The 27,186-nt window shown below is 37.4% G+C and overlaps 1 protein-coding gene across 2 annotated transcripts; it reads left to right on the plus strand.

Annotated features, from left to right (window-relative positions):
- The first annotated feature begins 5,552 nt into the window (after positions 1-5,552).
- On the plus strand, positions 5,553-26,260 carry EIF2S3 (eukaryotic translation initiation factor 2 subunit gamma). 2 transcript variants are annotated; one of them, XM_069065630.1, is made up of 12 exons: positions 5,592-5,748; positions 6,595-6,658; positions 9,144-9,271; positions 9,371-9,492; positions 10,877-10,971; positions 12,573-12,731; positions 13,951-14,085; positions 16,001-16,095; positions 16,675-16,819; positions 21,032-21,201; positions 22,032-22,204; positions 25,733-26,260. In XM_069065630.1, the coding sequence occupies exons 1-12, from the start codon at positions 5,680-5,682 to the stop codon at positions 25,794-25,796; spliced, it is 1,419 nt and encodes a 472-aa protein (XP_068921731.1). In that variant the 5' UTR covers positions 5,592-5,679; the 3' UTR covers positions 25,797-26,260. The 2 variants fall into 2 exon arrangements, with proteins under 2 accessions (XP_068921730.1, XP_068921731.1); XM_069065629.1 differs by lacking the exon at positions 6,595-6,658 and having other exon boundaries at positions 5,553-5,748.
- Positions 26,261-27,186: the final 926 nt, after the last annotated feature.

Consider the following 27,186-nt stretch of genomic DNA (forward strand, 5'->3'; position numbering starts at 1 on the left):
TAAAGGGAGTTAAAAGTAGCAACATTCAAAGAAGGCATTTGCAGTGTCTCCATTGAAGAAATTCCTTGTTGATGGGTTAGGTTTTAGCTTAGGGAGTGACTACATTACTAGTCTAATCTATAGACAATTTCCTTAGAGATAGGAATATCTTGTGTATTAAAAGGACTATGGGCCAGGAGTAGTTAATTTTATTTTTTTATCCAGAAGGGAAATACAGTGGAAATAATCAATGTACTTGACTGTCTGACCCCAAAGACTGTACTTGTAAGACCTACACTCCCAAGGAGATCAACAAAGAAAGTCCAATAGGCACTACAATATTTATAGCAGCATTTTCATTCCTAGCAAAGAAGTGGAAACAAAATCAATAATCATCGATTAGGAAATTGTTAAACTAATTGTGATATAGGAACACAGTGGAACATTACTGCACCATTAAGAAGTAATGATAATTACATGAAGGCAGGGGAAGATTTCTATGAATGGTTGCAAAGTGAAATAAACAGAACCATGAAAACAAGGTTAGCATTGACCACAACAATGCAAATGGAAAGAATAACATGAAATCAAAGCTGAAAATTGAATAATTACAATAATCCCACTTGATTTAGAAAAAAAAGGTCTGATAATTCAGGTGCCTCCATCTCTCTGTAGGGAATGGTGAGGAGGGAGGACTGTGGACATGGAGCACAAAATAAGTTTGATTAGCTTTGCTGAACTTTTTTTATTTCCTTTTATCCTTTTGCTATAAATAAGTGATGACTCTGTGTAGCAGCAAGCACCCCAGAGTCCCTAGGGTGGCTGCCAATACAGGTTCTTGGATCTGCTTTGATAAAGGAAAGCAACTCAAAATGGGTTAACAAGCTTACTTTAATCAGTCAAATATGTATCATTTACCTAGTTCAGGGGGAAAAGGTCAGCACTTCAGAATATAGAGACAGAATTATCAAGTCAGAGAAACAGATCAAGTAGACAGATTTCAAACTGTCCAACCATTACATCCATACCAAATCAACATCTGGGTTTTTCAAAGCCGGGGGACTCTCAACAACAGCTTCCCATAGTTTCATCTGATCAAATCACAGAACACTTCTCAAAGTGAGCTCCAAAACAAAGCTATATATCAGGGCTTATATAGCCTTCTCCTGGCTCAGAGAATGTAACAACCTTATTGACCCACTGGCCAATCAAAAAATATCTACTGAAAAACAAGCCTCTCACCCCAGGCTCCAGGTACACTTTAGCCTAGGGGCAGGGAAGATCTTAAAAATTTACATTCCCATTACACTCTGGAATGGGAGAATAAGGAGCAATATTTAGACCTAGTGATATAAAAATAAAATATATGAATACATTTTAAATAGGTTTATTGCTTGAATATTCCAGGCTACATGTCTATAATTTCCTTCTTTTCTTTTTTTTTTTTTTTTAAAGCAATTGGGGTTAAGTAAAGTAACTTGCCCAAGGTTACACAGCCAGCTTTTTTTCTGTGGGTGTTAAGTATCTGAGGCTGGAACCGAGTCCTCCTGTGCCACCTAGCCACCCCTAAGTAAATATGTACACATATACTTTCTTTCTTTCTTTTTCTTTTTTTTTGCTTTTTGGAGGGCAATTTGGGGTTAAGTGACTTGCCCAAGATCACACAGCTAGTTTTAGTGTTAACTGTCTGAGGCCAGATTTGAACTCAGGTCCTCCTGACTCCAGGGTTGGTGCTCTATTCACTGCACCACCTAGCCACCCCCCCCCCATCCCCACTCCTCTTTCTTAATAGTTGTGTGGCTGTTGTGAGCCGATGTCCTATAAAATGAAAGGTCCAGGTTACTCTTGGAAGCTATTTCTCTGCTTATTAGCTCAGAGCCCTTAACCAGAATCCTGGAAAACTTCTTTACTAGACTCTCCAACTCTATACTTCCAAGCAATATGATTACAATCTACTTGAAGCAGCTTCCTAACACAAACACAGAAAGGAGTCTAGAGAAAAATTCACAGATGGCTTGCTATGACCCTTAAATCCATATGATCTGCAAACTAATGACTCCAAGGGTGACAATTTCAGTGTTGGTGGTCTGGTTCTAGCAGAGGACCTTTCAAAAAAAAAGTGTTTATTCCCACACTGTTTTCTTATTCAATAAGGACGTCTTTGAGATTGGGATTTACTTCAATTTTTTTCTTTCTAAATCCAGCACCAGTAATACCTGGCATATACCTGGCACTTAATAAATACTCATTGATTAATTGGTCACTATCTATCTTGATGACACCTCTCTCTAATCTTGATATAACTCAGTTTACTCCTTTTTCCCCTGTCAGGAATAGTTCCCTTGTCCTTTGTTCTCAGGCTCTTTCTAGAGTTCTTCAGTTTTTATGAATCTTTATACTTCAGGACTTTTCTGACCCCTCAGAAGAACCTCTTTCTGACATTATCACTTGGGTGGGGGAGGAGGGCTCTTTACTGCCACTCATTAAATCTCATATCCTGACAGGACCTTGTTATTAGTCAGTCAACAAGAATTTGTTAATTGCCTCCCCTGTATCAGGTACTTTGCTAAGCTTTGGGGATACAAAAAAGGGCAAAAAAAACCAAACAAATTTTAAAAATGTTCCCTGCTTTCAAGGAATTGACAGACTAATGGGGAAGACAACATGCAAACAACTATGTACAATTAATTGAATTAAAGATAATCAATAGAGAGAAGGTGTTAGTATTAAGAAGGATTAAGAAGTGATAAAAGATGAGACAGTAATAGGAACATAAAGGGATCCAGGGAGACCACATGAAAAAGAATATTCCAAGCATGGGGATAGCCTGTGAAAATGCATAAATCAGGGCAGTTAGGTGGCACAGTGAATAGAGCACTGGCCCTGGAGTCAGGAGGACATGAGTTTAAATCCAACCTCAGACACTTAACATTTATTAGCTGTGTGACCTTGGGCAAGTCACTTAACCCTGATTGCCCTGCCTTCCCTCCTCCAAAAAAGCAAACAAAAAATGCATGAATCAGGAGGTGAGGTGTCTTGTTTGAGCAACAGCAAAGACACTGGTGTCACTGGATCACAGAGTACATGGTGAGGAGTATGGTGTAAGAAAACTGGGAGAGTAAAGGCTTTGAATGCCAAACAAAGGATTTTTTATTTGATCCTGGAGATGATAGGGAGCTATGGGAATTTATTGAATTTTGTTCTTGTTCAGTCATTTTCAGTCTTGTCTGACTCTTTGTGACTCCATTTGGGATTTTCTTGGCAGCTCATTTTACAGATGAGGAAATGGGGGCAAATAGGGTTAAGTGACTTGTCCAGGGTCACACAGCTAAGTGTCTGAGGCCAGTTTTGAAGCCAGGAAGATGATTCTGCTGCCCATAGTAAGTTCTTATTAAATGCTTTTATTCATTTATAGTCCTGATAAGAGATGATATAGGCCTCAACAAGCTAAGTGGAGAAAAGGGAATAAATTCGAGATGTTGTGGTGATAGATTCCAATAAGATTTGGCAATTGATTGGATATGGAGTTTGAAGGAGATGGAAAAAAGTCAAATTATAATTCTAAAGGTTGTGAATGTGGGTGACTGGAAAAATGGTGGAGTCTTTAACAGAAATAAAGAAGTTAGGAGGTAAGGTAAATTTAGGGCAAAAGATAATCAGGTCTGTTTTGGACATAATCTGTTTAATATGCCTATGGAGTATTCAGAGACAGATGCCCAACAGACAGTTAGTTATGCAACTCTAAAGGTCAGCTGAGGAATGAGGGATATATAGATTTGAGTTGCATAGGGATTACAAATTATCCCACTGGGGCTAATGACAATCATTAAAAAAGTAATGTAGAGAGAAAAGAGAACCAGAACAAAGTCGGAGGGAGGAATCAGACTTAGTCAGCAGAACATGAAGGATGATCCACAAAGGAGATTGAGAAATGGTTAGAAAGGTAAGAGGAAAAGGAAAGAATAGTGTTAAGGAAGCCAAGGAAAGCAGATTATTAGGGAGGAGGGGATGGATCACAGGGTTGAGAGACAGAAAAGTGATTCTGATTGTGGAGTACAACAATTAAAGTAAAAAATGATAGTCTTAAAAATCTTATTCTACTGTTGCAATTTTTGATCAGGCAAGCAAGTTTTATCACATCTGCCTTTTAATAATAATTGTTAAAATCTTCAGTGAACCAGGAAAATTAAGACTGACACTGATTTAAGAAAAGATCTCTCACTTTTCCCCAACTTTCTTTACATTCAGCCAAACTGGCCTATTTGTCTTGCCACATAATTGACTGACTGCTTCCCAGTATTATATATGCCCTCCTACCTTGCTTTTCTCCCCTTAATCCCACTGGCCTGCCATAAGTTTTCTTACTTTTCAACCAATCTATGCCTAAAGGAATACTACTTACTCTTCAAAACCCAACTCAAAAATCAGCTTCTTCAAGTAGTCCTTCCCCAATCCACCAACTGGATTAGGTTCTATTTTTTGTTATTTTCCTGTATATATTTCCTTTAATGTACCATACACTGCATGAGGACAGGGATCTGTGTCTAAAGATTTGCACTGCTATCTGTCCGAAGTTTAGCAACCCACTATATACAAAGTGAATATAAGGATAACATATTGTACATGTTGGGTTCATAAAGGAAAGGACTATAACTTTTAAAGTCATCTCCTATCACTGTGCCTTCAATTTATTAAGTGTTCAATATTTATTGAATAACTTGAAGAGTGTAACGCCCTGTTAAGTAAAATACACAGTAGTGTATGATGGTTTCGTTCCTCCCCCCAGCTTCTGGTCTAATTTTAGACTAGAGCTAACACTTCGCTTCCACGGCGCTGTCCACTATTCTAGCAGTAAAAGGACCACAAAAACCGACCAAATTGACTTGTAAAGAAATGTTTCCGATTTCCGTCGCTTTCCTTAAGAGATCTGGGGGAATTTTATTCGCGCCAGTTTGGACCTAAGGCAAAGCCTGGGCTTTGTTTTTCTCACTAATAGTGTTTGGGGGAGGTGGGGGGGCTTTTTCTTTTCCAGGGTCTGAGCCCGTCCTCCAGCCCGCGCATCTCCACAGCCGAAGAATGAGAGGAGGGTGCACCAGGCTCCTCGGGCAGGGGCTCGGCCCAGTCTTTCCCGAGACGGGAAGGGGGATGTGGGGGGTGCCTAAAGCGGGTGGGCGGGGAGACGGTAGGAAAGACTAGGAGAGAAAGAAGGCTGCTCTTTGTCCGACCAAGCTTTAAAAGCATGGAAATGAGGGAGTCTAGGGGAGGTGAAAAGAGCGACCCACGCGGTGCAAATAGTGCGGGCAGCGGCTTTCCTTACACGTCGTCCCCTCCCTTCTCCACTAAAATTCCACAGCTCCGGGAACCGGATCCGGCAATTTACGACGGAAACGGAAGTTGCTTTCGCCCCTTGAAGACACGCGCGCCCAGTTGCATCACCTTCCGCCTTTCTGGGGCTTTTTCTAGGGCAGCCAAAGGATTTGCCTGCTCAAATGTCTCTGAGGGCCCCGGGCAGCAGGCGTTTAATATTCACCACGCCCTCCTTAGTAAGCAGCCCTTAAGTGCTGGATTCGAAGCCAGAGAAACCTTGAATGGAGACGGCTTTCTCTTCATCTAGTCTTGAGGGTTTGCCAGCTCTCTGTATAAAGGGGCTTGCTCGGGATCAGGCGGCCCCTGGGGCAACCTACTTCCTTTTTGAGCAAGATGGCGGGCGACGAGCCGGGAGTGACTCTGGGGCAACCCCATCTGTCTCGCCAGGATCTGACCACCTTGGTGAGTCCGCTTTCTCAGCTGAGCGCTCGCGCAGTTCTGGACTTCGGGGACACCCAGAGACCGTGTGTTCGTGTGGAGGCGGGCGGGGCCGCGGTGCAGGGCGGCAGAGTTGGGGGCAAGGCGGCGCCCGCTCGGGCAGGGGCAGCCCGGGAGCCGGGTGTCTGGCCTGCGCTTGCGCCAGGCCGGCGGAGAGTCGGGGAGGAGACGGAGGGCTGGCGAGGCTGGGGACCCCCGGGGTGTGCTCCCGCTCACGAGAGCCGACGGGCTGCAGAGGCTGAGCTTGAGCAGCTCCCGGAGCTGAGGGCGGGGAACGTGCAGCTTCCCTGGGAGGCGGCAGCTGCTGCAACCTGGGGAGGATCGGGGGCGTGTAGGGCCCGGGGATCCCCACACCTCGGTGCCACGAACTGAGTTGAAGGGCTCTTGGAACTTTGCCATGAGCACTTTTTGTGCAGGGGTGTGTGTCTGGAGCGCAAGTCAGGAGCCTTGGGGAGTGAGGGAAGTGACAGCCCAGAAACATTTATTAAGCCCCTTCTGTGTGCCAGGCCTGTGCTAAGCTCTGGGGAGACAAAGAAAGGGAACCCAGGCCTCACTCTCTAGGAGATCAGTCTAAGCTGGGTCGGGGACAACATGCAGACAGCTGTGTACAAACTATAAACCAGACAAATCGGAAATAATCAAAAGAGAGGAGGGTCTGGAATTGAGGGGGATCAGGAAAACCTTCCTGTAGAAGGTGAGAATTTACATGCATTTTGAAAGAAGTGAGAAGGAAGAGGGTGGGGATTGACAGTTCACTTTTGTTAAGTGGCATTTTACAAATTGATTAAATTGTAAAGTGCTTCCTCACAGGATGTTACCAAGTTGACTCCGCTTTCACATGAAGTTATCAGCAGACAAGCCACAATCAATATAGGTAAGATTAAGTAATTGCTAAAAGAGTATTAGTGGAGTCAGGAGATCTAGATTCTATCCCTGGCTAAGATGTATACTAACAAGTCACTTAAGTGCTCTTAAACTGATGTTTCCTCATCAGTCAAATGGAACACTTATTTGACAGATAGTTATGGAGCACTAATCCTGTGCCTATTATGGATGCAAAGAAATATTTAACAACATAACTTTTAAAAAAGTATTTGTAATATTTATATTGTATTGTACTGTATGTGCAATTGTCTATCTTCCTACTATACTATAAATTCTCCAGGGACTATATCTTGTCTAAACTTTCTCCCAATACTTCTAATAGAGCTTGTACACACTGGACTGTTAGTGAATGTTGAAAGGAATTTCTGGATGCAGGGAGCTTGTAGTTGAAAAGACAAGGCTAACCCAACAAAAGTTAACAATACTCTGTTGTATTTTACATTAGTGCTGTGCTGACCTCAGAGGGAATTTAAAGAAAGAAGCTTTAACAGTTGCCTTACCACCTCATCACAGTATCATTGTACGTATTAATCAGGCAACTAGCAAGCATTTATTAAATGTCTTCTACATTCAAGGCACTGTGATAGGCACCAGAGATACAAAGATAAAATTGAAATTGTTCCTGCTGTAAAGAAGCTTACATGAGGGAGACAAGAGGTATATACATAAGTATAAATAAAAGGCAATTTTGAGGGAAATAAACTAATATGTGGGAGAATTATAAAAGACCATGGCTAAGAAGTATCAGTAGAGCTGAGCTCTGAAGGAAACTAGCGGTAAGAGGAAGGGTAAGAAAAGAGTACATCCCAGGCAGAGGTGGGAGATAGAATGTCATTTGGGAGCAACAGGAAAAACAGTTTAGTTTGACCATGGAGTTTATAAAGGTGGAAAAATGAACAATTGAAATAAGGTAAGCATAAGTAATAAATAAGTATGAACTGTGAATCCTACTAAATTAGTTGACTGTTATTTAGTACTAAATAGTATGTTTACTAAGTGAAAATTTGATGCTTCTAATATCAATATATGTAGAGAATAATAGTTGATGTTTATGTGGTGCTTTGAAGTTTGTAAGGTGCTTCATATGTCTAATTTCATCTGCATGACAACACCTCGAGAGGCGGTATTATAGATGGTATCCTTTTATTTAAAAAAAAAAAAAATGGAACAAATAAGGGATTTATACCAAGACAGGCTTGTTATGTTGTAGTTCCTTAGGGTCTTCTCTATGGTTCTAAGGATTATAGTTAACAAGCTTTTTCACATGGGATAAATCAATTTTAGCATTAGAGAAAAACAGTGCTCTTAAAACTACATTAGCTTTTTTATTCAAGGAACTTTAATAAAAAGGTTAATTCAAATTTATAGTTAGCATGTTATCAGAGATGAAGTAAAACTTTGATATCTCTATTTGTGAGACTGAAAAAGGATTCTCTGACAATGACTTTCTTGGTCTTCAGTTTGTCTTCAACTGAGTGTTATATTTTTGTCTACAGAACCACCTTTCTTCTCTTCTCTCCTAACAAGCCTTTTCTGTTCCAAAGTAACAGGAAAGACAGCTTAATATGAAGAACACTTAGCTTGGAGTTGAGAAACCTAGGGTCTCATCTCAGACCTGTAATTGACTAACTCTGTGAGTTAGAACAATTTACTTCTCTCTGGAGCACAGTTTTCTCACTTGTAAAATTGTCTGTGACAGTTTAGAATTAGGTTGAATAGGAAAGGTTACCTGGTAATAGGTCTTCAATGTAAGTTCTTTAAAAAAGTAATGACTAACGTGCTCAGCTAGTAATTCTTTTGAAATGTCATCATAGCTATAAGTAAAGAGCCACATTGTAGAGTACATTTTATGTACAAGCTTTCATTTCCCTTGGGACTTTTTACATCTCTTCACGTTTCTGTTGTTACTTTTAAAAAGCATGTTGTAGATACTTAGTGTTGTTTATTATTAAGTGGTATTCACTAATATTCTTTGAAAAGGAATATGGTTCATGATATCACATTTAATGCTGAAATAAATCTTAGAGATCATTTAGTCAAATCCCCTCATTTTACAGATAAGGAAAATTAAGACTGAGATACATTAAGTAACTTGTCTAAACTCTGCAAGTACTATGAATGCTAATTTATGAAGAGGTATAAAAAATGTTTGAAAGTGCTTAAGGACAGCATAATTTTAAAACATAATTCGTCATTTCTGTGGCAGATCTCATGTCCTTTTACATATTGTTCTTTAATGAGGAGGCGGATAATTTTCAGTAATTGATCAATTCATTGGGACCCCAATTTATTCATGTATTTTGTTTGTTATTCTAAAACAAAACTTTTGGAGTAAAATTTTGACTGTAGTACCAGTAGGACAAATAGTAAAATAGTAATACTTTAGACTTGACCCAATCTCTAATAACAGTTTATAAAAAAAAATATAATTTTGTTTAACTGGTTCACATTTGATCTTTTGTTTTTGATTGTAGGTACAATTGGCCATGTAGCACATGGAAAGTCAACAGTAGTAAAAGCTATTTCTGGAGTTCACACTGTCCGATTCAAAAATGAGCTGGAAAGAAATATTACCATTAAGTTGGGGTATGCTAATGCTAAGGTTAGTTGATTAATGATGGGAAAAGAAAAAAATTTACCTTAAATTTTCAAGATGTGTAAATGTCTTAACTTTTGAGACCTTTTTCCATTGATATTTTAGATTTACAAACTTGATGACCCAAGTTGTTCTCGGCCAGAATGTTACAGATCTTGTGGAAGTAGCACACCTGATGAATTTCCTACGGACATTCCAGGAACTAAAGGAAACTTCAAATTAGTCAGGTGATCAATTTTTTTTCCTTTACATTTCATGCTTTGTTGTCTTTTATATCATTTTAAAAAGCTTGAAATGTTTGACAGTGATGATGATGTATCCTATATTGATGGAGATAAAACTGAGTTCCTGAAAATAATTGGAAACATGTAAAACTTGCTCTGGACAATTACAGTTCGAAGTAGTTATCTAATACTACATGGGTTTTAGAGGTAGTTTTAAAAGTGTTGGATTAATGTCTTATTGATTCCCTATCTGTTAATTGTAAAGTTGCTGTTAATAAAAGTTAGCATCAAAAAAAGTAAAAAGGAGTTTTTAATATCCTCTTTTCACAAACTTTCTTGCCCATATCTTTGGAAAGTTTTTATATTTTTTTTTTAGTTTTTCTATAAGAGGCTTAAAAGTAGGTTTGGGCCAACTTAATTTTAATGTCTCAAAGGGAAATTAGGCAATAACTTACTTTACAATGTTTCACCTTGTTTATATGAGGCATTAAAAGCTTTCTAGGTGGTTATTCACCATAGCTTGCTTATTTAGTAGCAAAAAAGGTGTTCTGTAGAGATTTGTTTTGTGAGCAGTCACTTGTGAGAGCCAACCTGATGAAGTTTTGTAGGATTTTATGTTTGTTTTTAGTTGTTTATAGAGAATTATACTTGCAGAAAGGTATATATACAAGATATACACATAGACAGTAAAATTAAGGGGTAGAAAATATGAGAGTTGAAAAAGAAGATTAGAGATCAGATCATCTATGTTAGTCCATTATTTTACAGATCAGGAAAACTTTTGACACACTATTTAGTTTTCAGTATGTCATATCCAAAGGATTAAAGTGGCACATTGGGAAGGAAGAGCCCTGGTCTTGGAGTAATAATCTGAGTGCCAGCCTTCACTCTACTGGTTACTGGTTATGAGACTTTAGGCAAATTATTTAATCTTCATAACCTTCAGTTTCCTCATCTGTAAGATCAGGATAATAGTTTTAGTGCCTTCTTCACCAAGATTATTGTAAAGGAAGTGTTCTGCTAAACTGTGATAATTATGACTGGTTATTGTTATTCAAACATACTACATATGACACTTAAAAACAAATTTCTTAGTGCTTGAAATGCTATCAAGAGTGCTTGATGATTCTATTAAGAATGGTTTGTATATAGCTATATATAGCTTGTATATAGTGTATATAGCTTAACAGAATAATGTCTACCCCATACTTTATAGAAAGCATTCTCTGCTTTTGATCTGTTTGTATTTGGGAGTCTTTCAAAACTTTTGCTATAAAAATTATTTCACAAGTGATTTAACCTTAGTAAAATTGTGACTTATTACATGTTGCATGTTCTAAGTCTAAACTAGTTGTCTTTGATCTTCACTTCTCCCCCCATTTACTAGACATGTCTCTTTTGTGGATTGTCCTGGCCACGATATTTTGATGGCTACCATGCTGAACGGTGCAGCGGTCATGGATGCAGCTTTACTGTTAATAGGTAAATAGAGCATAAAAAATTAAATGTATGACAAATCCATTATAGAATGTCAAGATAAACATAGACAATTAAGGATATTTCTCTAACCTCCTGCTGAGGTTTGATATCAAGGAAAGTGATGTAATTTTTTATTCTTTTTTGAGGGGGGAGGGTAGGGCAATTGCCTAAGGTCACACAGCTAGTTTTTGTGTTAAGTGTCAGAGGCCGAATTTGAACTCAGGTCCTCCTGACTCCAGGGCAGGCACCCTATTCACTGCGCCACCTAGCCACCCCAACTGATGTCATTTAACTATACATTTCTTGTCATAGATAGTGACAGTTCTTATTAAATTCTAATATACTATAGCAATTGAATTCAAGAAACATTTACTGAATTTCTGATATGTACCAGGCACTTCACTGGGAGTAGCTGGGAACACAAAGAAAAAACAAAATCGTCCTTGTCCTCAAGGATATTATATTCTACTGCAGGGAAACAGTATGGACACAAATAAGTATGTACAGAATAAAGGCAGGAGCATAAAGTAGGAGAATACTAATAACTGGGGGGAAGGAGAAGGAGTAGAAAAGGCTTATAGGAAGTAGCATCTGAGTTGTGTCCTTAAAATAATAGGACAGGAAGGATAATTTCTTAAGAAAAGAGGATAGTTTAATATCTGAGTTGACTTCAAGTTTACAGAAGTACTTCTAGAAAAAGTTACTTTGAAACCTCTCATATAAGTTATTTGAAATTTCTAATATAAGCACTGACTGCCTTTGCTTCCTTGCAAGTTGTCTGTATAAAAGTGCTAAAAATAGAAATTTGCTATGGTCATGCCAAAGAGGCCAGTGTTTGCATATCTTTGTATGTACTATCACCTATCCACAGAGAAATTCTGTGGCTTTTGGTCATAAAGGAAATTGAGCAAAGACTGTGGATAGTTCAAGGCATCACGACCCAGAAATTTTGAGTGATAAGGAGATAAACCTCATGACAGATCAGAAATATCACCATTACCTGGCAATGACAATTTTGGAGTTTAGAGAATTTTTACTCAGAAGGAAAGATCATGACACTCTACTCAAGCAGTTGAATGGTTTCTCACATGATTTTTCTCTTGGTATACTTCTGCAGAAAATGTTAAATAAATGGGGATTGGGAGCTTGTCATTTGTCCATGAAAGGAAAGAAAGTATTTAAGACTTGGGAAAGATCAGAGGAGTACTCAAGATACTTTATCTAGAATAATTTTCTCTAGGGGCCGCTAGGTGGCGCAGTGAGTAGAGCACTGGCCCTGGAGTCAGGAGGACCTGAGTTCAAATCCGGCCTCAGACATTTGACACAATTACTAGCTATGTGACTTTGGGTAAGTCACTTAACCCCATTTGCCCTCCAAAAAAGCAAAAAAAACCCCCCAAAAAACAAAAAGAATAATTTTCTCTATTGAGAAGTACCTGGGATATTTTGAGTGAAGTGGTTTTTGTTTTGTTTTATTCTACTGACAGCATATTAGAAAAATGACTATGGATTTAATCTTTAAATTAGTTCTTGAGTTTGTATATTATAAATGCTTACCAATATGTATTTTACTACCAATCTTTTTATTTTCCTTCTTTATGTAGCTGGTAATGAGTCTTGTCCTCAGCCTCAGACTTCTGAGCACTTAGCTGCCATAGAAATCATGAAATTGAAACACATTCTGATTCTACAGAATAAGATTGATTTGGTGAAAGAAAGTCAGGCCAAGGAACAATATGAACAGATCCTTGCATTTGTACAAGGTAAGTAGCTATAATAAGTAGTAAGTCAGTATCAGGTACTATATACTAAAAGTTCCCATATTAATATGCATATATATCCTACAGAATATTAAATTTGTTATAAAGGGAGCTAAACCTGAACAAAGTTGTAAATCCCACCCTCATTTTTGTATCTAACTCTTTTGTCATCTGACACTGATTATATTTTTTGAATTTGCTGTGCTAAAGTACTAAGTATCCAATGCTCATGGAAAGAGGGTCAGACTAATGTGGCAGAGAACATGGTACTGTGGAAAAAGCTGGATTTTGAGTTTGAAGACATGGATGTGAATCTTAGATTTTCTGCAAGTCACCTGAGATCACTGGGCTTAAGTTTGTTTTCAGTTTTTTTAGTTATGTCTGACTCTTTATGACCCCATTTGTCATTTTCTTGGCAAAGGTATCAGAGTGGTTTGCCATTTCTTTCTCCAGCTCATTTTATAGAGGAGGCAGGACTGAGGCAAACAGGGTTAACAGAGCTAGTAAAGTATCAGGCCAGATTGAATTCAGGAAGGTGAGTCGTCCTGACTCCAAGCCTATCCATGTGCCACCTAGCTGCCCCAAGGTTAAGTTTATTCATCTTTAAAATTGGGATTTTCTAAATTTAAATCTATCGTCCTATGATTCTAATCTTTATTTAATTCTTCTCTGCTTATAGATGGGGAAAAACTTTTAACATAGCTGATCTTAAGCATTTTAGTTTTCCCTTTGTTTAGCTTTAGAGAAAACTAGAATGAATTACGTGCTATGAGCCCAGTTGGGTCATAAGAAATCAAATGTGTCATTTCTATAAAATTACCATCTTTCATCTAGGCATAGTACCTGAAAGACTTGTTTGACATACATATATTACAGATCAAACACATACATAGAAGCAATCTTTTGATTAGTAAAGAGTCTATAATTTTGTTTCAACGTTTATTACAGAATTAATTACATGGATTAGAACTCAGCCAGTCATGGCAGAGCTTCCTTAGTAGGCATTTTATCTACTTTGTAAAAATATTAAATATTTTTGTAATTCCCTGTGTAAGAAATTTCTAGCTTTTCTAAGCTAAAATATACCCATGCCCAGCCAAAATTTGTATAAGCATGCTGAATTATCTTTTCAGAGCTCTTAGATGTCATGTGAAACAAGTATCGAAACAAGTGTTGTTTCTATAAAACTAAATTTTGAAGCTCTCAATTTTTGGTTGAACAGGTACAGTTGCAGAGGGAGCTCCTATTATTCCAATTTCTGCTCAGCTGAAGTATAATATTGAAGTTGTTTGTGAATACATAGTAAAGAAAATTCCAGTACCCCCACGAGACTTTACTTCAGAACCCAGACTTATTGGTAAGTTTATAAGTTGATGCTGTGCATTTCATTTGGTACCTCTTTTCTCCCTGTATGTCACCGTACTTCAATTCCAGGGATCTGTGCTGTCATCTGTGTGAATATTCTCCACTAATAAAATTGCAGCCCTCTCTTTATGCTAGTTGCCATGGTCCCCTCAAATTTATCACTTGAGCCAATTCTCTAATGAGGCCAGATTTATTTATTTAGTTTGTTTTTGGTTTTCAGCATTCACTTCCATAAGCTTATGAGTTTAAATTTTCTTCCCCTCCTCCCTCCCCAGGACAGCGTGCAGTCTGATATAGGCTCTACATATACATTCATATTAAGCGTATCTTCCCATTAGAATGTTGTAAAGAAGAATTAGAACCAGTGGGAGGAACCAGGAGAAAGAAGAAACAAAACAGCAACAGCGAAAAAAGAGAAAATAGTATGCTTCAATCTGCATTCAAACTCCATAGTTCTTTCTCTGGATATGTATAGCATTTTCCATCATGAGTCTTTTGGAATTGTCTTAGATTCTTGCATTGCTGAGAAGAGCCAAATCTACGAAAGTCAATCATAATATTGTGTGGCTGTTACTGTGTACAGTGTTCTCCTGGTTCTGCTCATTTCAGTCAGCATCAGTTCATATAAGTTTTCCAGGTTTTTTTGAAGTCTGCCTGCTCATCATTTCTTATAGCACAATAGTATTTCATTATGTGACTACAGCTTGTTTAGCCATTCCCCATTTGATTCACATTCTAATCTTGGCCAGCACAAAGAGAGCCGCTGTTAATATTTTTGTACATATAGGTACTTTTCCCGTTTTTATGATCTCTTTGGGATACAGCCTAGAAATGGTATTGCTGGATCAAAGGGCATGCAGAGTTTTATAGTCCTTTGGGCATAGTTCCAAATTGCTCTCCAGAATTGTTGGATCACTTCACAACTCCACTAATAATGCATTAGTGTTCCAATTTTCCTACATCTCCAACATTTACAATTTTCCTGTTTTGTCATGTTAACCAATCTGATAGGTGTGTTGTGTTATCTCAGAGTTGTTTTGATTTGCACTTCTCTAATCGATAGTGATTTATAGTATTTTTTCATGACTATAGCTTTAATTTCTTCCTCTGAAAACTCCCTGTTCATAACCTTTGACCATTTATCAATAGGAGAATGACTTGTATTCTTATAAATTTGACTCAGTTCTCTATATATTTTAGAAATGAGCTGAGGCCATATTTTTTTGAGACTAATCCTCAGGTGCCAGAAATATAGTCTCAATCTTTAGTATCATGCTTTTGAAGTATTTACATTTGAGTAAGACTAATTATCCCTAGCTAATTTTTTGCTTTTGGAAACCCATGGTCACCCCACTGTGATCAGGCATTCAAATGGGATTTCAGTGGTGATAGCTTCTTGTAGATAAACATAGAAATATAGCTGTTTTGAGTGGATCTTGTGAAGATAAATAAATTAGTTTACTTAAGGCAATTTGAACTTTTAATAAAGGAGTTAGAAAATACAATTTTAAGGATTGAATTCCTCAAATCAGGATGGAATGGTATAAAAAAAGGAGACAACTCTTAGAATTTATTATCATATATTACTATATGACCATATTCTGAAAAATGTCTGAACAATATTTTGGGGGTAGATCTAACACAGGAGTAATGTTTTAGAACTTCTAAATGAAGCATTAAGAAAGGCTTTTATATCACTCTCCCCATGGTTTTAAATTTTTTAGTGCCAATACGTAATCTGAAATCCCCAACACCTGTTTTTCTTTTATTCTATTATTTAATAGTTTTGAAACATTGCTGTGTAATAAAATGCCAGGTCTCTATAATTTTGAAAAGTTACTCTGACTTTTTGGGAAAATGTTGAAATAGCAGAATTGGTTCTTAGTGACTTTTATGTCCCTTTTTAGTTATTCGGTCTTTTGATGTCAACAAGCCTGGTTGTGAAGTTGATGACCTTAAGGGTGGTGTGGCCGGTGGTAGTATTCTCAAAGGAGTGTTAAAGGTAATCTTATAAGAAAAAATCCAATTCATTAAAACTATCCTACTCTTTTCCCCTGATCTGCCTAAAAGAAAGAATGGAAAAAGCTATGAATACAAAAAAATGAACTTGGTATTTTAATATCAATAAGCTGTTACTTATATGTTCTTTATTTACAAATTGTCTTATCTTCTCTGTCTAAATTGTAAGCTCAATTTGGATAGAGACTCCATATTATTGCTTTTGTGATTCCACAATATCTAATTCAGTGTTTGGTGCTTTTAAATACTTTGTTGTGGTTGTGCTTTCGAAAATAATTATTTGCGACTCATCACTTTTTTAAAAATCCTGAGTTCTGGCAGCAAAATCTTTGAAATAGTGAAAGTTGGGGTGGCCAGGTGGGCACAGTAAGAGTGCCGGCCCCAGAGTCGGGAGACCTGGGATGGAATCTGGGCTCATACACTTAGCACCCACCCAGAAACACCTGGCCATGTAACCTTGAGCAAGTTACTTAACCCCAATTGCTTTAAAAAAAAAAAAAAGAAATAGTAAAAGTCTGGATGTTATTATATGTTTCTCATGAACTCATTTACTTATTTCTAGGTGGGTCAGGAATTGGAGGTCAGGCCTGGCATTGTCTCTAAAGATAGTGAAGGGAAACTCATGTGTAAGCCAATCTTCTCCAAAATCGTCTCACTTTTTGCAGAACATAATGATCTTCAGTATGCTGCTCCTGGAGGCCTTATTGGTAAGGATTTTATTTTCTGTTTGAAAATTAGTAGATTTGTTGTAAAACACAACAGATATAGAATATCCTTTGTGGAAGAAGGAACCTTAAATTGTAAAATCTTGATTTTTTAAATTGTATTCATACTTTTTGGCTCTTCAGGGGCTATAAAAAGAATTCTCTTGATCTTTATTATTATTTTTAAAACAAATGAGAAATCCTTTTTTCATTTTTCAAATGCTTTATTAACTTCTGATTTACATCATTCATTTCCGCCAGCTTTTGAGTTACAAATTTTCTCCCCATTTTTCTCCTGGCCACCGCCCCAAAATAGCAGTCCCACAAGATATTCCCTCCTCCAGTTTGCTCTCTCTCATATCTTCTCCAATACCCACTTCGACTTTTCCAGTAGGGCATGGTGGATCTCTATGCCCCAGTGCCTGTATATCTTATTTCCCAATTACATGTAAAATAGTATTAATAATATTAATAATAAAAATAGTATTAATTAATAATAATAGTATAATAATTATATGTATATAATTTTTTTTTAATATTTTATTTTAAAACTTTGAATTCCAGATTCATTCTCTTCCTCCCTTGTCACCCTCCCTTACTGGGAAGATAAGCAGTTCAGTATAGGTTGTACATATGTGGCTAATGCAAAACATTAATATAGTAGATATATTGTAAAAGACTGACTATATTTCCCTCTCTCCTATCCTATCTCCCACTTGTTCTGTTTTCTACTTTGATCCTGTTCCTTTTCAAAAGTGGGTGCTTCCAACTTCCCTCCCCCTCAACCTGCCCTTTCTTCCATCATCCCCTTCCCCCCTACTCTCCTGTAGGGTGAGGGATCCTGTTTAGTGCACATGTCATTCTTTTCCCAAGCCAAATTCAATGAGAATAAGGTTGACCCATTTCCTTTTGCCTTCCTAGTCTACCCCTCCATTGTAACCATTTTCTCTTGCCTCTTCTGTATGAGATAGTTTACCCCATTCTGTCTCTCCCCATTTCCTCTCATTATATTCCTCTCTCACCTCTTAAGTTCACCTTTTAAGTATCATCCCTTCCTATTAAATTGGTCCTGTGTCCTCTATGTATACCTGTAAACATATATACACACTATATATATTTATATTCCCTTCAGCTTTTTTTTTTTTTATTAAAGCATTAAGTAACTTGCTCAAGGTTACACGGCTAGTTTTGTGTGTGTGTGTGGGTATGAAGTATCTGAGGCCGGAATCGATCCCAGGTCTCCCGACTCTGGGGCCAGTGCTCTTACTCAGTGCACCACCTGGCTGCCCCCCCCCCCCTTCCAACTATTTTCATACTGATAAAAATTTCATCAGTTACAATTATCGTTTTTCCTTGAAGGAATGTTAATAGTTCAACTTTGATAAGTTTCTTATGATTTCTTTTCCCTGTTTACCTTGCTTCTTGTATCTGAATGTCAAATTTTCTATTCAACTCTGGTTTTTTCAGCAAGAATGCTTGAAAGTCCTCTATTCCACTGAATGACCATATTTTCCCCTGAAACATGATACTCAGTTTTGCTGGGTAGGTGATTCTTGGTTTTAATCCCAGCTCCTTTGCCCTCTGGAATATCATATTCTAAGCCCTTCAATCCCTCAGTGTAGAAGCTTCCAGATCCTGAGTTATCCTGATTGTGTTTTCACAATATTCAAATTGTTTCATCCTGGCTGCTTGTAATATTCTCTCCTTGCTCTGGGAATTTTGGAACCTGGCTATAATATTCCTAGGAGTTTTCTTTTTGGGATCTTTTTCAGGAGGTCATCGATGGATTCTTTCAACCTCTATTTTGCCCTCTGATTCTAAAACATCAGGGCAGTTTTCTTTGAGAATTTCTTAGAGGATGATTTCTAGGTTCTTTCTTTGATCATGGCTTTCAGGTAGTCCAATAATTGTAAAATTATCTCTCCTGGATCTATTTTCCAGGTCAGTGGTTTTTCCCATGAGATATTTCACATTGCCTTCTATTCTTTTATTTCTTTGGATCTGTTTAACAGCATCTTGATTTCTCATAAAGTCATTAGCTTCCATTTGCTCCAATCTAATTCTGAAGGAATGATTCTTCTCAGTGAGCTTTTGAGATTCTTTTTCCATCTGGCAAATTCGGCTTTTTAAGGCATTCTCTTCATTGCCTTTTTGAGCCTCTTTTACCATTTGAGTTAGTCTGTTTTTTAAGGTGTTATTTTCCTCAGTCAGGCTGTTGACTGTCATTTCATAATTTTCTTGCATTGTTCTCATTTCTCTTCCCAATTTTTCTTCCACTTCTCTTTTCTGCTTCTTAAAGTCCTCTATGGCCTGTAACCAGCTCATATTTTTCTTGGAAACTTTTGGTGCAGAAGTTCTGACTTCACTGTCTTCCTCCTGTTCCATGCTTTGATCCTTTTTGTCCCCAAAATAGGGGTCTGATGTTGGATTGCTTTGCTTGGTTTGCTTCCTTTGCCTGCTCATTTTGCCACTCAGTCACTTGACTTTTGGGCTTTTTGCCACAGTAGTACTCTGCCACCAGACAGTGGAGCTTCGTTCCAAACTCTGGGGTTTTCTCAGCTGCTGGAGGTATTAGTTGGGTGCCCTCTATGGAGCCTCCACATGCTGTGGTAAGCTGGTCATACACCCCAAGACCTCCACCCTAGATTGCAGTCCAGATACAAGCTGGTTAAAGCAAGAGCGATTACCCCTCAGACTGGTCGCTTGGTCCCCCAACACTCTGTAGGCCAGGAGCTGAAGTTGCCATGTGGTAGCTGCACCGCAGCCCTTAGCAGCTTCTTGACCCAGGGGCAAAAGCCAACGCACTCCCAACTACTGGGTCCCAAAGTCCACACTGCACTGACCTCTCCCTTTGTCTGTAGCATCTATGGGTTGATAATTCTGGAAACCGCCACAGCTTCTGGTGATATGGAGTCCCTCCAGCCTGCAGCTGGTCAGGCCTGTACAAGGGCTAAAACCTGGCGTGGGCCTGGGGTCGGAGAGTGCTGCGCTGGCTGATTCCTGCCAGTCTGCCAGGCTGTCCTCAGAGGGAGGTTAGCTTCTCTGTGTCATTTTATGGGTTCTGTAGCTCCAAAGTTTGTTCAGAGTCCCCTTTTACTTGAATTGGAGATGGTAGGAGCCAGAGCTGTGCGGAGGTCCTGTTTTTACTTCGCCATCTTGACTACGCCCCCCAAATGAGAAATCTTAATACATGTTTCCCTACTAGTCTCCAGGTAGCAAATTTTGTATTTAGAACAGTAGATTTTTTCCCTTTTAAAAAATCTGCATATATAGTTTATATATGCCAAGTGCCTAAATGTGTTCATGTCATATTGTATTTGAACTAGTATGGCACATGTGACGATTAGTGGAAGTGAAGATATGACAGCTTCTGATTGTTCAAGGATTGATAATGGCATTTCTAGTTTATCTGGGCTTTTACCATTTGAATGCTATGGTACCACTAATAACTGGTGGAAGAATGCAAAAGTGGTGCTGAGCCTAGATTTAGACCTGAATGAGTCCTTAGAAGTCAGTAAGTCCAACTCATTTGTCTTTATAGTAGAAACAGGACCCATCAATTTGAACCTACCAAATTTAGTAATTCCAAACATTGTTTGGGCTTATTTTTGCTTTTTAATTGTTGTCTTTGGTGGTAGTTCTTTAATTTAGTGAGGGAGAAAGGGGCTCTTTTGGCTAATGTGGGAGTTTTAGCTATGAATTTCACCTCTGTTTTCCTTGTAATCACAGATAATGCATAGATGACTTTTTCTCCAGCTACATCATGTTTGATATATACAAAGGCACATTGCATACTATGTCTTTTTGTTTCCTTTTTTTTTTAATGGACAGAAATAAGGTCTCTCCTAAATGTATAGGACATTGTAACTGATAACAAACTGCTAATGCTTATCAGACAGATGTTAATTTCCAAGTCTTTTAGTTTAATGTTACAATTTTTTTCCTGTTTGAAATTCTAGTTAAATTTGGATCTTGTTCCCAACTCTTTTTTGATTTAATTTATAAAAATTTTGCAGGTTATTTTAACTTTATCTGTAGAATTGGGATATGTACCAAATTTCTATCTAAAAACACAACCTTTTTTGAAAAAAGCCATTATAGAAATGCAGATTGTGATGTACTGGGTTTTACAGTTTGTTACAATCTACAGGGTTTTGCAATTATTTTAAGACTTAAGATGTAGACATTAAGAATAATTCTTCTTACCTTCCTTAGGTGTTGGAACAAAAATTGATCCAACTTTGTGCCGAGCTGACAGAATGGTTGGACAGGTTCTTGGTGCAGTTGGAGCACTGCCTGAAATCTTCACAGAGCTGGAAATTTCCTATTTCCTTCTTAGACGTCTTTTAGGTGTGCGTACTGAAGGAGACAAAAAAGCAGCAAAGGTAAGTATTGCAAAACTATTTACATGCAGATATTTGAGTTATATGGTTTATTCACACACACACACACACACATATATATGTATTTTTTTTTCTAGAGGGGGAAGGCAGGGCAATTGGGGTTAAGTGACTTGCCTCGAGGTCACACGACTAGTAAATGTTAAGTGTCTGAGGCTGGATTTGAACTCAGGTCCTCCTAACTCCAGGACCCATGCTCTGTTCACTCTTATTACCTAGCTGCCCCAATATATGGTTATATTTTTAGAGGCACAATTAGCCATACAACTTACAAATGTCTTTTGGTACCCCCTACACATTGTACTTAAATTATATATATCTATAAACTGTTCTCTTTGCCTTATATCAGTACAGAAAAATGAATTTGTGGAGAACTTAAATCTGGAGGCAGTGTTAAGGAGCGCTGCTCTTTTAAATCATTGATTTTGTTATATGTTTTGACATTCTTTTAGTAAGTTTTAAAACTAGAGACCATTAATAAAACAAATTGTTTAACAATGTTTTAAGTGTCTTCTTCCTTCTGCCAGACTTGTTGACATTTACCTTCCATGAAACCTTCTAGCTTTGAAGAAATCAGGTCATATGACTTATTTTCATCTTTTAAAGGAAGGGTCAGGTCAACTTGGCCAACTCATTTGGTAGTTTTAAATGTCTACAGGTCAGATGCCAATATAATGAAAAATGTGCCATAAAACAATTAGGTGATTTCTTGAAATTCATTGTAACTGGATTTGGTCTATAATAATAACTGTTAACCTACTTCAAGAAGCATTTTCTTAGTTCCCTTCCCTTCTTTGCTTCTCTCCTTACTCTAGGTGCAAAAACTGTCCAAGAATGAAGTGCTTATGGTGAATATAGGCTCCTTGTCTACTGGAGGAAGAGTCAGTGCAGTAAAGGCTGATTTAGGCAAGATTGTTCTTACTAATCCTGTCTGCACAGAAATAGGAGAAAAAATTGCCCTTAGTCGAAGAGTTGAGAAACATTGGCGGTAAGTCACTGAGGATAGGTGCATGAGGTAGTTTTTGGTGGAGCTTGTCGTTTCTTTCCCTTGTAACCTCTATCACCTCCACATTTGAACTTACACTTTAACCTTTATATCCTACCATTGGTTATAGTATCATTACCTTAAACTCATATTCAAAGCCAAATCTTTCCCAGACTGGTTTCTTAACTTTTTGTCTGGACTACCATAAATTTTTGACCATGCATCTTCAAGATCTCAAGTCATTCTGTTGTTTTTTTAATTTCTGGTCTCATTTTTATCCCGAATTTAACAAATACTGAATAGAATGGGTATTTGCATTTATATAGTAGGTCAGAAAAAAAGTGTGGGACATGAAACTTACAGATTTCTATTATATAGAGAATTGCTTTTCTTTTTAAGCTTGTAAGACCAGCCTGTAACTTCCAGAGCTGCCCTGCTTGTCTGACTTTCCTTCTTTTCTTTTCTTCCCATTAAAAGAGACATGTCTCAATGACCCTGTGGTGGGGGTTCTCCTTTTTCCTTTAGCTTTCCTCCTTACCCTTAGAGTCATCTTTATTTCCATTCCTTTTTGTAGTCAATTTCCAAGCCTTATCCCTACTCTGGCCTGGGTCATCATTGGCAGTCTAATACATTCCCCTGAATTGTGACTCATTTTGTCATGCTATCTTATGTGGAGTGACCATCCTTCTTGAAGCCTAATTCAGTTCAATAGTAAGCATCTTTTGTGTGTGTATCACTTTTAGGTTCTGGGTGAGATACAAGGCTTACCTAGCACAGTCCTTACCCTCATGATACTTTGTAATCTATTGGGAAGATATTGCATATAAATTAACTGAAGCAAAGTGATTTGTTCAGGAACACAGAGTTCTGAGGTAAATTTAGTTAGTATCAGACAGTTTCTAGAAGGAAGTAATATTTTGCTTGTTGTAAAGGATGAGCTGAAATTCAGCAAATGGAAATGATTGGCTAGGGAATAGTGTTTCAGGCATAGGAACAGCCTGAGTGAAAACACAAAAGGCAAGAAAGTACAGGCTACACATAACATGATAAAGTTAGAGCCTGAAGAGGCCTCTTTAAAAAAGATATTTAGTCCAGCCCCCTTGTTTCACATTGAAGGAACGTATGGGGACAGTGATTCTGGGTCCCATTTTGACCAGAGTATAGAGCACATGGAAGAGAGTAGTATGAAGTAGGACTGGGAAGATAGGGCAGGAGATGGCTTGGAATGCCAACAAGGAATTTGAACTTGCTTTATGTAAATAAGGAACACTGAAGGTTTTGAGCCTGAGAGTGCTCTCCAGATGAATACATAAGAAAGATAAATCTGGGAGCAGTGTTAAGAATGGTTTGGAGGCAGGAAGACCTATCAGAAGACTTATTACATTGTTTAGTGTAGGTAATAATAAATGTGCCCAGTGGTGGCAGTAGAAATAGAAAGGTAGGGGTGAATGCTAGCAATATTTCCAGCCAAACTAATAAGACTTGGTAAACTGAAGCAATAGGAACAAGTGAAACGCTAAAATTTTAAATGTGGTAAGCTATGTAACTATATACTTACAGAAATAATAAAAATCAGGAAAAGTAGGTTTTAGAGGGAAAGATAAGCTAGGTTTTGGACATTAGAACCTTAAGTAGCAAGATGTCCTGTAGGTAGTTCAAGGTCCCCAATCCGTATATGTGTTTAGTCATTTTTCAGCTATCTGCAACTCTTTGTGGTTCTGTTTGGAGTTTTTTTGGCAAAGATACTGGAGTAGTTGGCCATTTCCTTCTCTAGCTCATTTGACAGATGGGCAACTAAGGATTAAGGGAGTTGCCGAGGGTCTTTATTAAATGAGGTGGGATTTGAAGTCAAGAAGATGAGTTTTCCTGACTCTAAAGGCCCAGTGTTCTCTATCCACTTCACCACCTAGCTCCCCAGTCTATACTTTGAGAAGAAAGGTGAGGCAGGGCTAGAGATACAGAATGAAGAATTATCTTTATGAAAGGGATTGTTAAAACTTCTAAGGCCCAGTTTACTTACATTTTGATTTTCCTCACTAGTTCCCATCAGTCTCTCTCCATCTTCCTGATTTCATTTTGACTGTTGTAGTTACTCCAAAGCAAGGGCTGTATTTTATATTAAAATATCTCTCTTATGTACCACTTGCAGTATAATAGGAACTCAAATGTGGAGTCAAATTTTAATTGAAGAAATTAATCCTCTTTGGGGTGTGACCTGAAATCCCTATAATTTTATCCTTTTGTTTGATCATACCTAGTTTATGAGAGAGTATATAATTCCCTTTTTTATGATAAAGTAAAATTTGATGTACCTCTGTTGTGTGTTTTGACTAATGTGTGGAGTTGTTGTCTTGATTTTATTTATTTGTTACAAGGGATGGCTTTTTTTTTTTTAATTTGAGAAGGGGATTAGTGAAAGTGATTTTCCCTTCCTCTCTCCTACTCCTCCCATGAAAGAAAAAAAGAAGTAGTGCAGCATTTTAAAGAGTAATGCAAGAAAGGAACAGAAGGAAATATAAAAGGAACTGCAGACAATCAGGATAACTTTGAAACTGTTGAAGTTAAATATTTTTTTAAATGTCTAATAATTTTGTGGTCCTACATAATGATCCTCTTTATATGTAGAAATGGTCTTGTTTATTGGTGTGTTAAAAAGTTTATAGTAACAAAAAACAATTTTAAAAATTTAAAACTAAAGTACAGTACATTTTTCTCACTATATGCTATCCTATCTCTTGATATCAGTAATAGTTTACATTTATATAGTGTAAATGCTTTCATCACAACAACCCTACATGGTAGATAATGTAAGAATTATTATCTCTATTTTATAGTTCTAAACATTGAGGCTTAAATAGAAGGTCTTTTGATTCCAAGACCAGCGATTTTTCTTTGGTATCCCAGAGGACCAGCCTGAGATTACAGAGGAGAGCTCGATCTGTGTTATTCATCTGTGCATTGTTGTCTATTATATGACACCTTTTGCAGGAAGCCTTTCCTCCAGTACCCACAGCACTAGAGCCTTTCTTTTTCTAATACTGTCTTCTGTCTATTTTGTATCTTATGTGTACCTACTTATATAAATAACTTATTTATTTATTATTAGTTATTAAGATGTAAGCTTCTTGAGGGCATAAACTTGGGTTTTCTGTGTTTTTGTTTGTTTTGTTTTTCCTTTTGATAATCACAGTGCTTAACATAATACCTGGTATGTAATAAATGCTTGATTGCCATATCGAGCACTCTGCAAATTTTAAAGGGTTATATAATAATTATAGCTGTTGTTATTACCTCTTAGCCCCACTTTATCCATTACATAACTTGTTTTGGACTTTAGTGTTAATATTCTTCAGGAAATTATTTTTGTCCTGCCAAATTATCTTTGGGCCCAAATACTGTTTGTAGAGGTTGTTCATTTATAGAAACAAGTTATAATGTGCACAGATACTTAGGTGACCTGCTATTTATATTGAATATGTTACAGAAATGGATTCATCATTAGTTATTTAATGCTATATTTTCATTTTGCAGTTTAATTGGATGGGGTCAGATAAGAAGAGGAGTGACAATCAAGCCAACGGTAGATGATGACTAAAGAACTATCACTGAATGCCTAGCTTTGGCTGAGGAAAGAGATTCCACTTACATCTAGGGGTATATTTTCAGAGCAATAATGGGGAATTAATTTCACAGCTTGTTACATTTTGTGAACGCTGAATAATTTTCTCATTTCTTGTGATGAAAATTTAACCTCTGGTATTAAAATACTAGTCAGTGTCTGCAATAAATGTAAAAATTGGCATAATGGTGGATTTGTTCCACATTTTAGCAGAAATTAATCATTCTCATACCACATGTCTAATTTATACATCAGTACAGGTTTGAAATTAAGATATGTTTACAACAGTCAAGACATCTTCACTGTAGTACATTTAACAAAACCTGTTTGAAATAAAATTTTTCTTATTTTTTCATTGTTCCTTTGAATAGCCCCAGGCCTCAAAAATTGTTTCAACAGTAAAAATACTTAAAGAAATAAAACTTTTTTTGAAGACCAGATTCTACTTTGACCCATGATTTTTGTTGTTTTTCCTATGACACTATATATGGAATAGCTATTTTGGAGATAAATTGGCTTTAAAGTGAAGTTTCTATTTTTTAAAAATAAATAGGATCTCTATTATAATTAACAAACATCTCTTCTAGTCTAGAATATTTAAGTATATTCTATATATGAATTAGAATACAGTGCTTTTTTAGGGCTTTTCCCCTCTTGCCCCTGGTGGGTCACTGGTAAAGACTTTTTTGCCTCTCCCCTCCTAATTACCATGAAAGCATTCAAAGGAAGTATGATATAAATAAAATATTAGCCCTTTGTAGCAAAAATTCCAGTTTTCCTAATCAGCTTTTCTTTTTCAGTATAAGCCTTATAATAATTTTTTTTCTGGCTCTTTTCTACAGTCTATATGAAGTTACCTTATTATAGTCAGTTAACTTTGCAGACAGGAAGACCTGGGTATAATCCCCACTAATAACATAAGTCACCAACTTCTCAGTTCCCCTGTTATCCCTTAAGAGATAAATTAGTGGAGGGAGTTATGCCATGAGAAGTTCTTTATATTGCCCCCCAAAATGTTGACATCATAGGGAGGAGGAGAGGCACATATTATCCAGTTACAAATGCCACTTAATTCAGCTCTTAACTGGCCTCTAATCATGTAAACCATTTAAATCTCTGTCACCCAACCAAAAGTGTGGCAGGAAAACAGGACCTCAGAGTGAGGAATGATAAAGACTCCTTCCTTTGGAAGGATTGTTAAGTGGAAGAAAAATTAAATTGGCTCCTCTTGGATCTCTGGGACAGGACCAGGAGCAATCAACTAACTGGTAGAAAGTGGAAAGGTCAATTTAGGGGAGATAGAAAAGGAAAATTTTCTCTCACTTAGAAATTAGATGAGAAAACAAGCTGCACAGTCAAGCTACTT

This window comes from Petaurus breviceps, unplaced genomic scaffold (assembly GCF_028583685.1).
Source record: "Petaurus breviceps papuanus isolate PSGF00001 unplaced genomic scaffold, PetGlider_PUasm1.0 90696, whole genome shotgun sequence".
Classification (NCBI taxonomy): domain Eukaryota; kingdom Metazoa; phylum Chordata; class Mammalia; order Diprotodontia; family Petauridae; genus Petaurus; species Petaurus breviceps.

What these genes read in the sequence shown, in the direction of transcription:
- EIF2S3 (XM_069065629.1), top strand. Translation starts at nt 5,568, where the DNA reads ATGGAGACGGCTTTCTCTTCATCTAGTCTTGAGGGTTTGCCAGCTCTC. An exon ending in GCCAGGATCTGACCACCTTG is followed by an intron (nt 5,749 to 9,143) that starts GTGAGTCCGCTT and finishes TTTTGATTGTAG; the next exon opens with GTACAATTGGCCATGTAGCA. An exon ending in AGAGTTGAGAAACATTGGCG is followed by an intron (nt 22,205 to 25,732) that starts GTAAGTCACTGA and finishes TTCATTTTGCAG; the next exon opens with TTTAATTGGATGGGGTCAGA.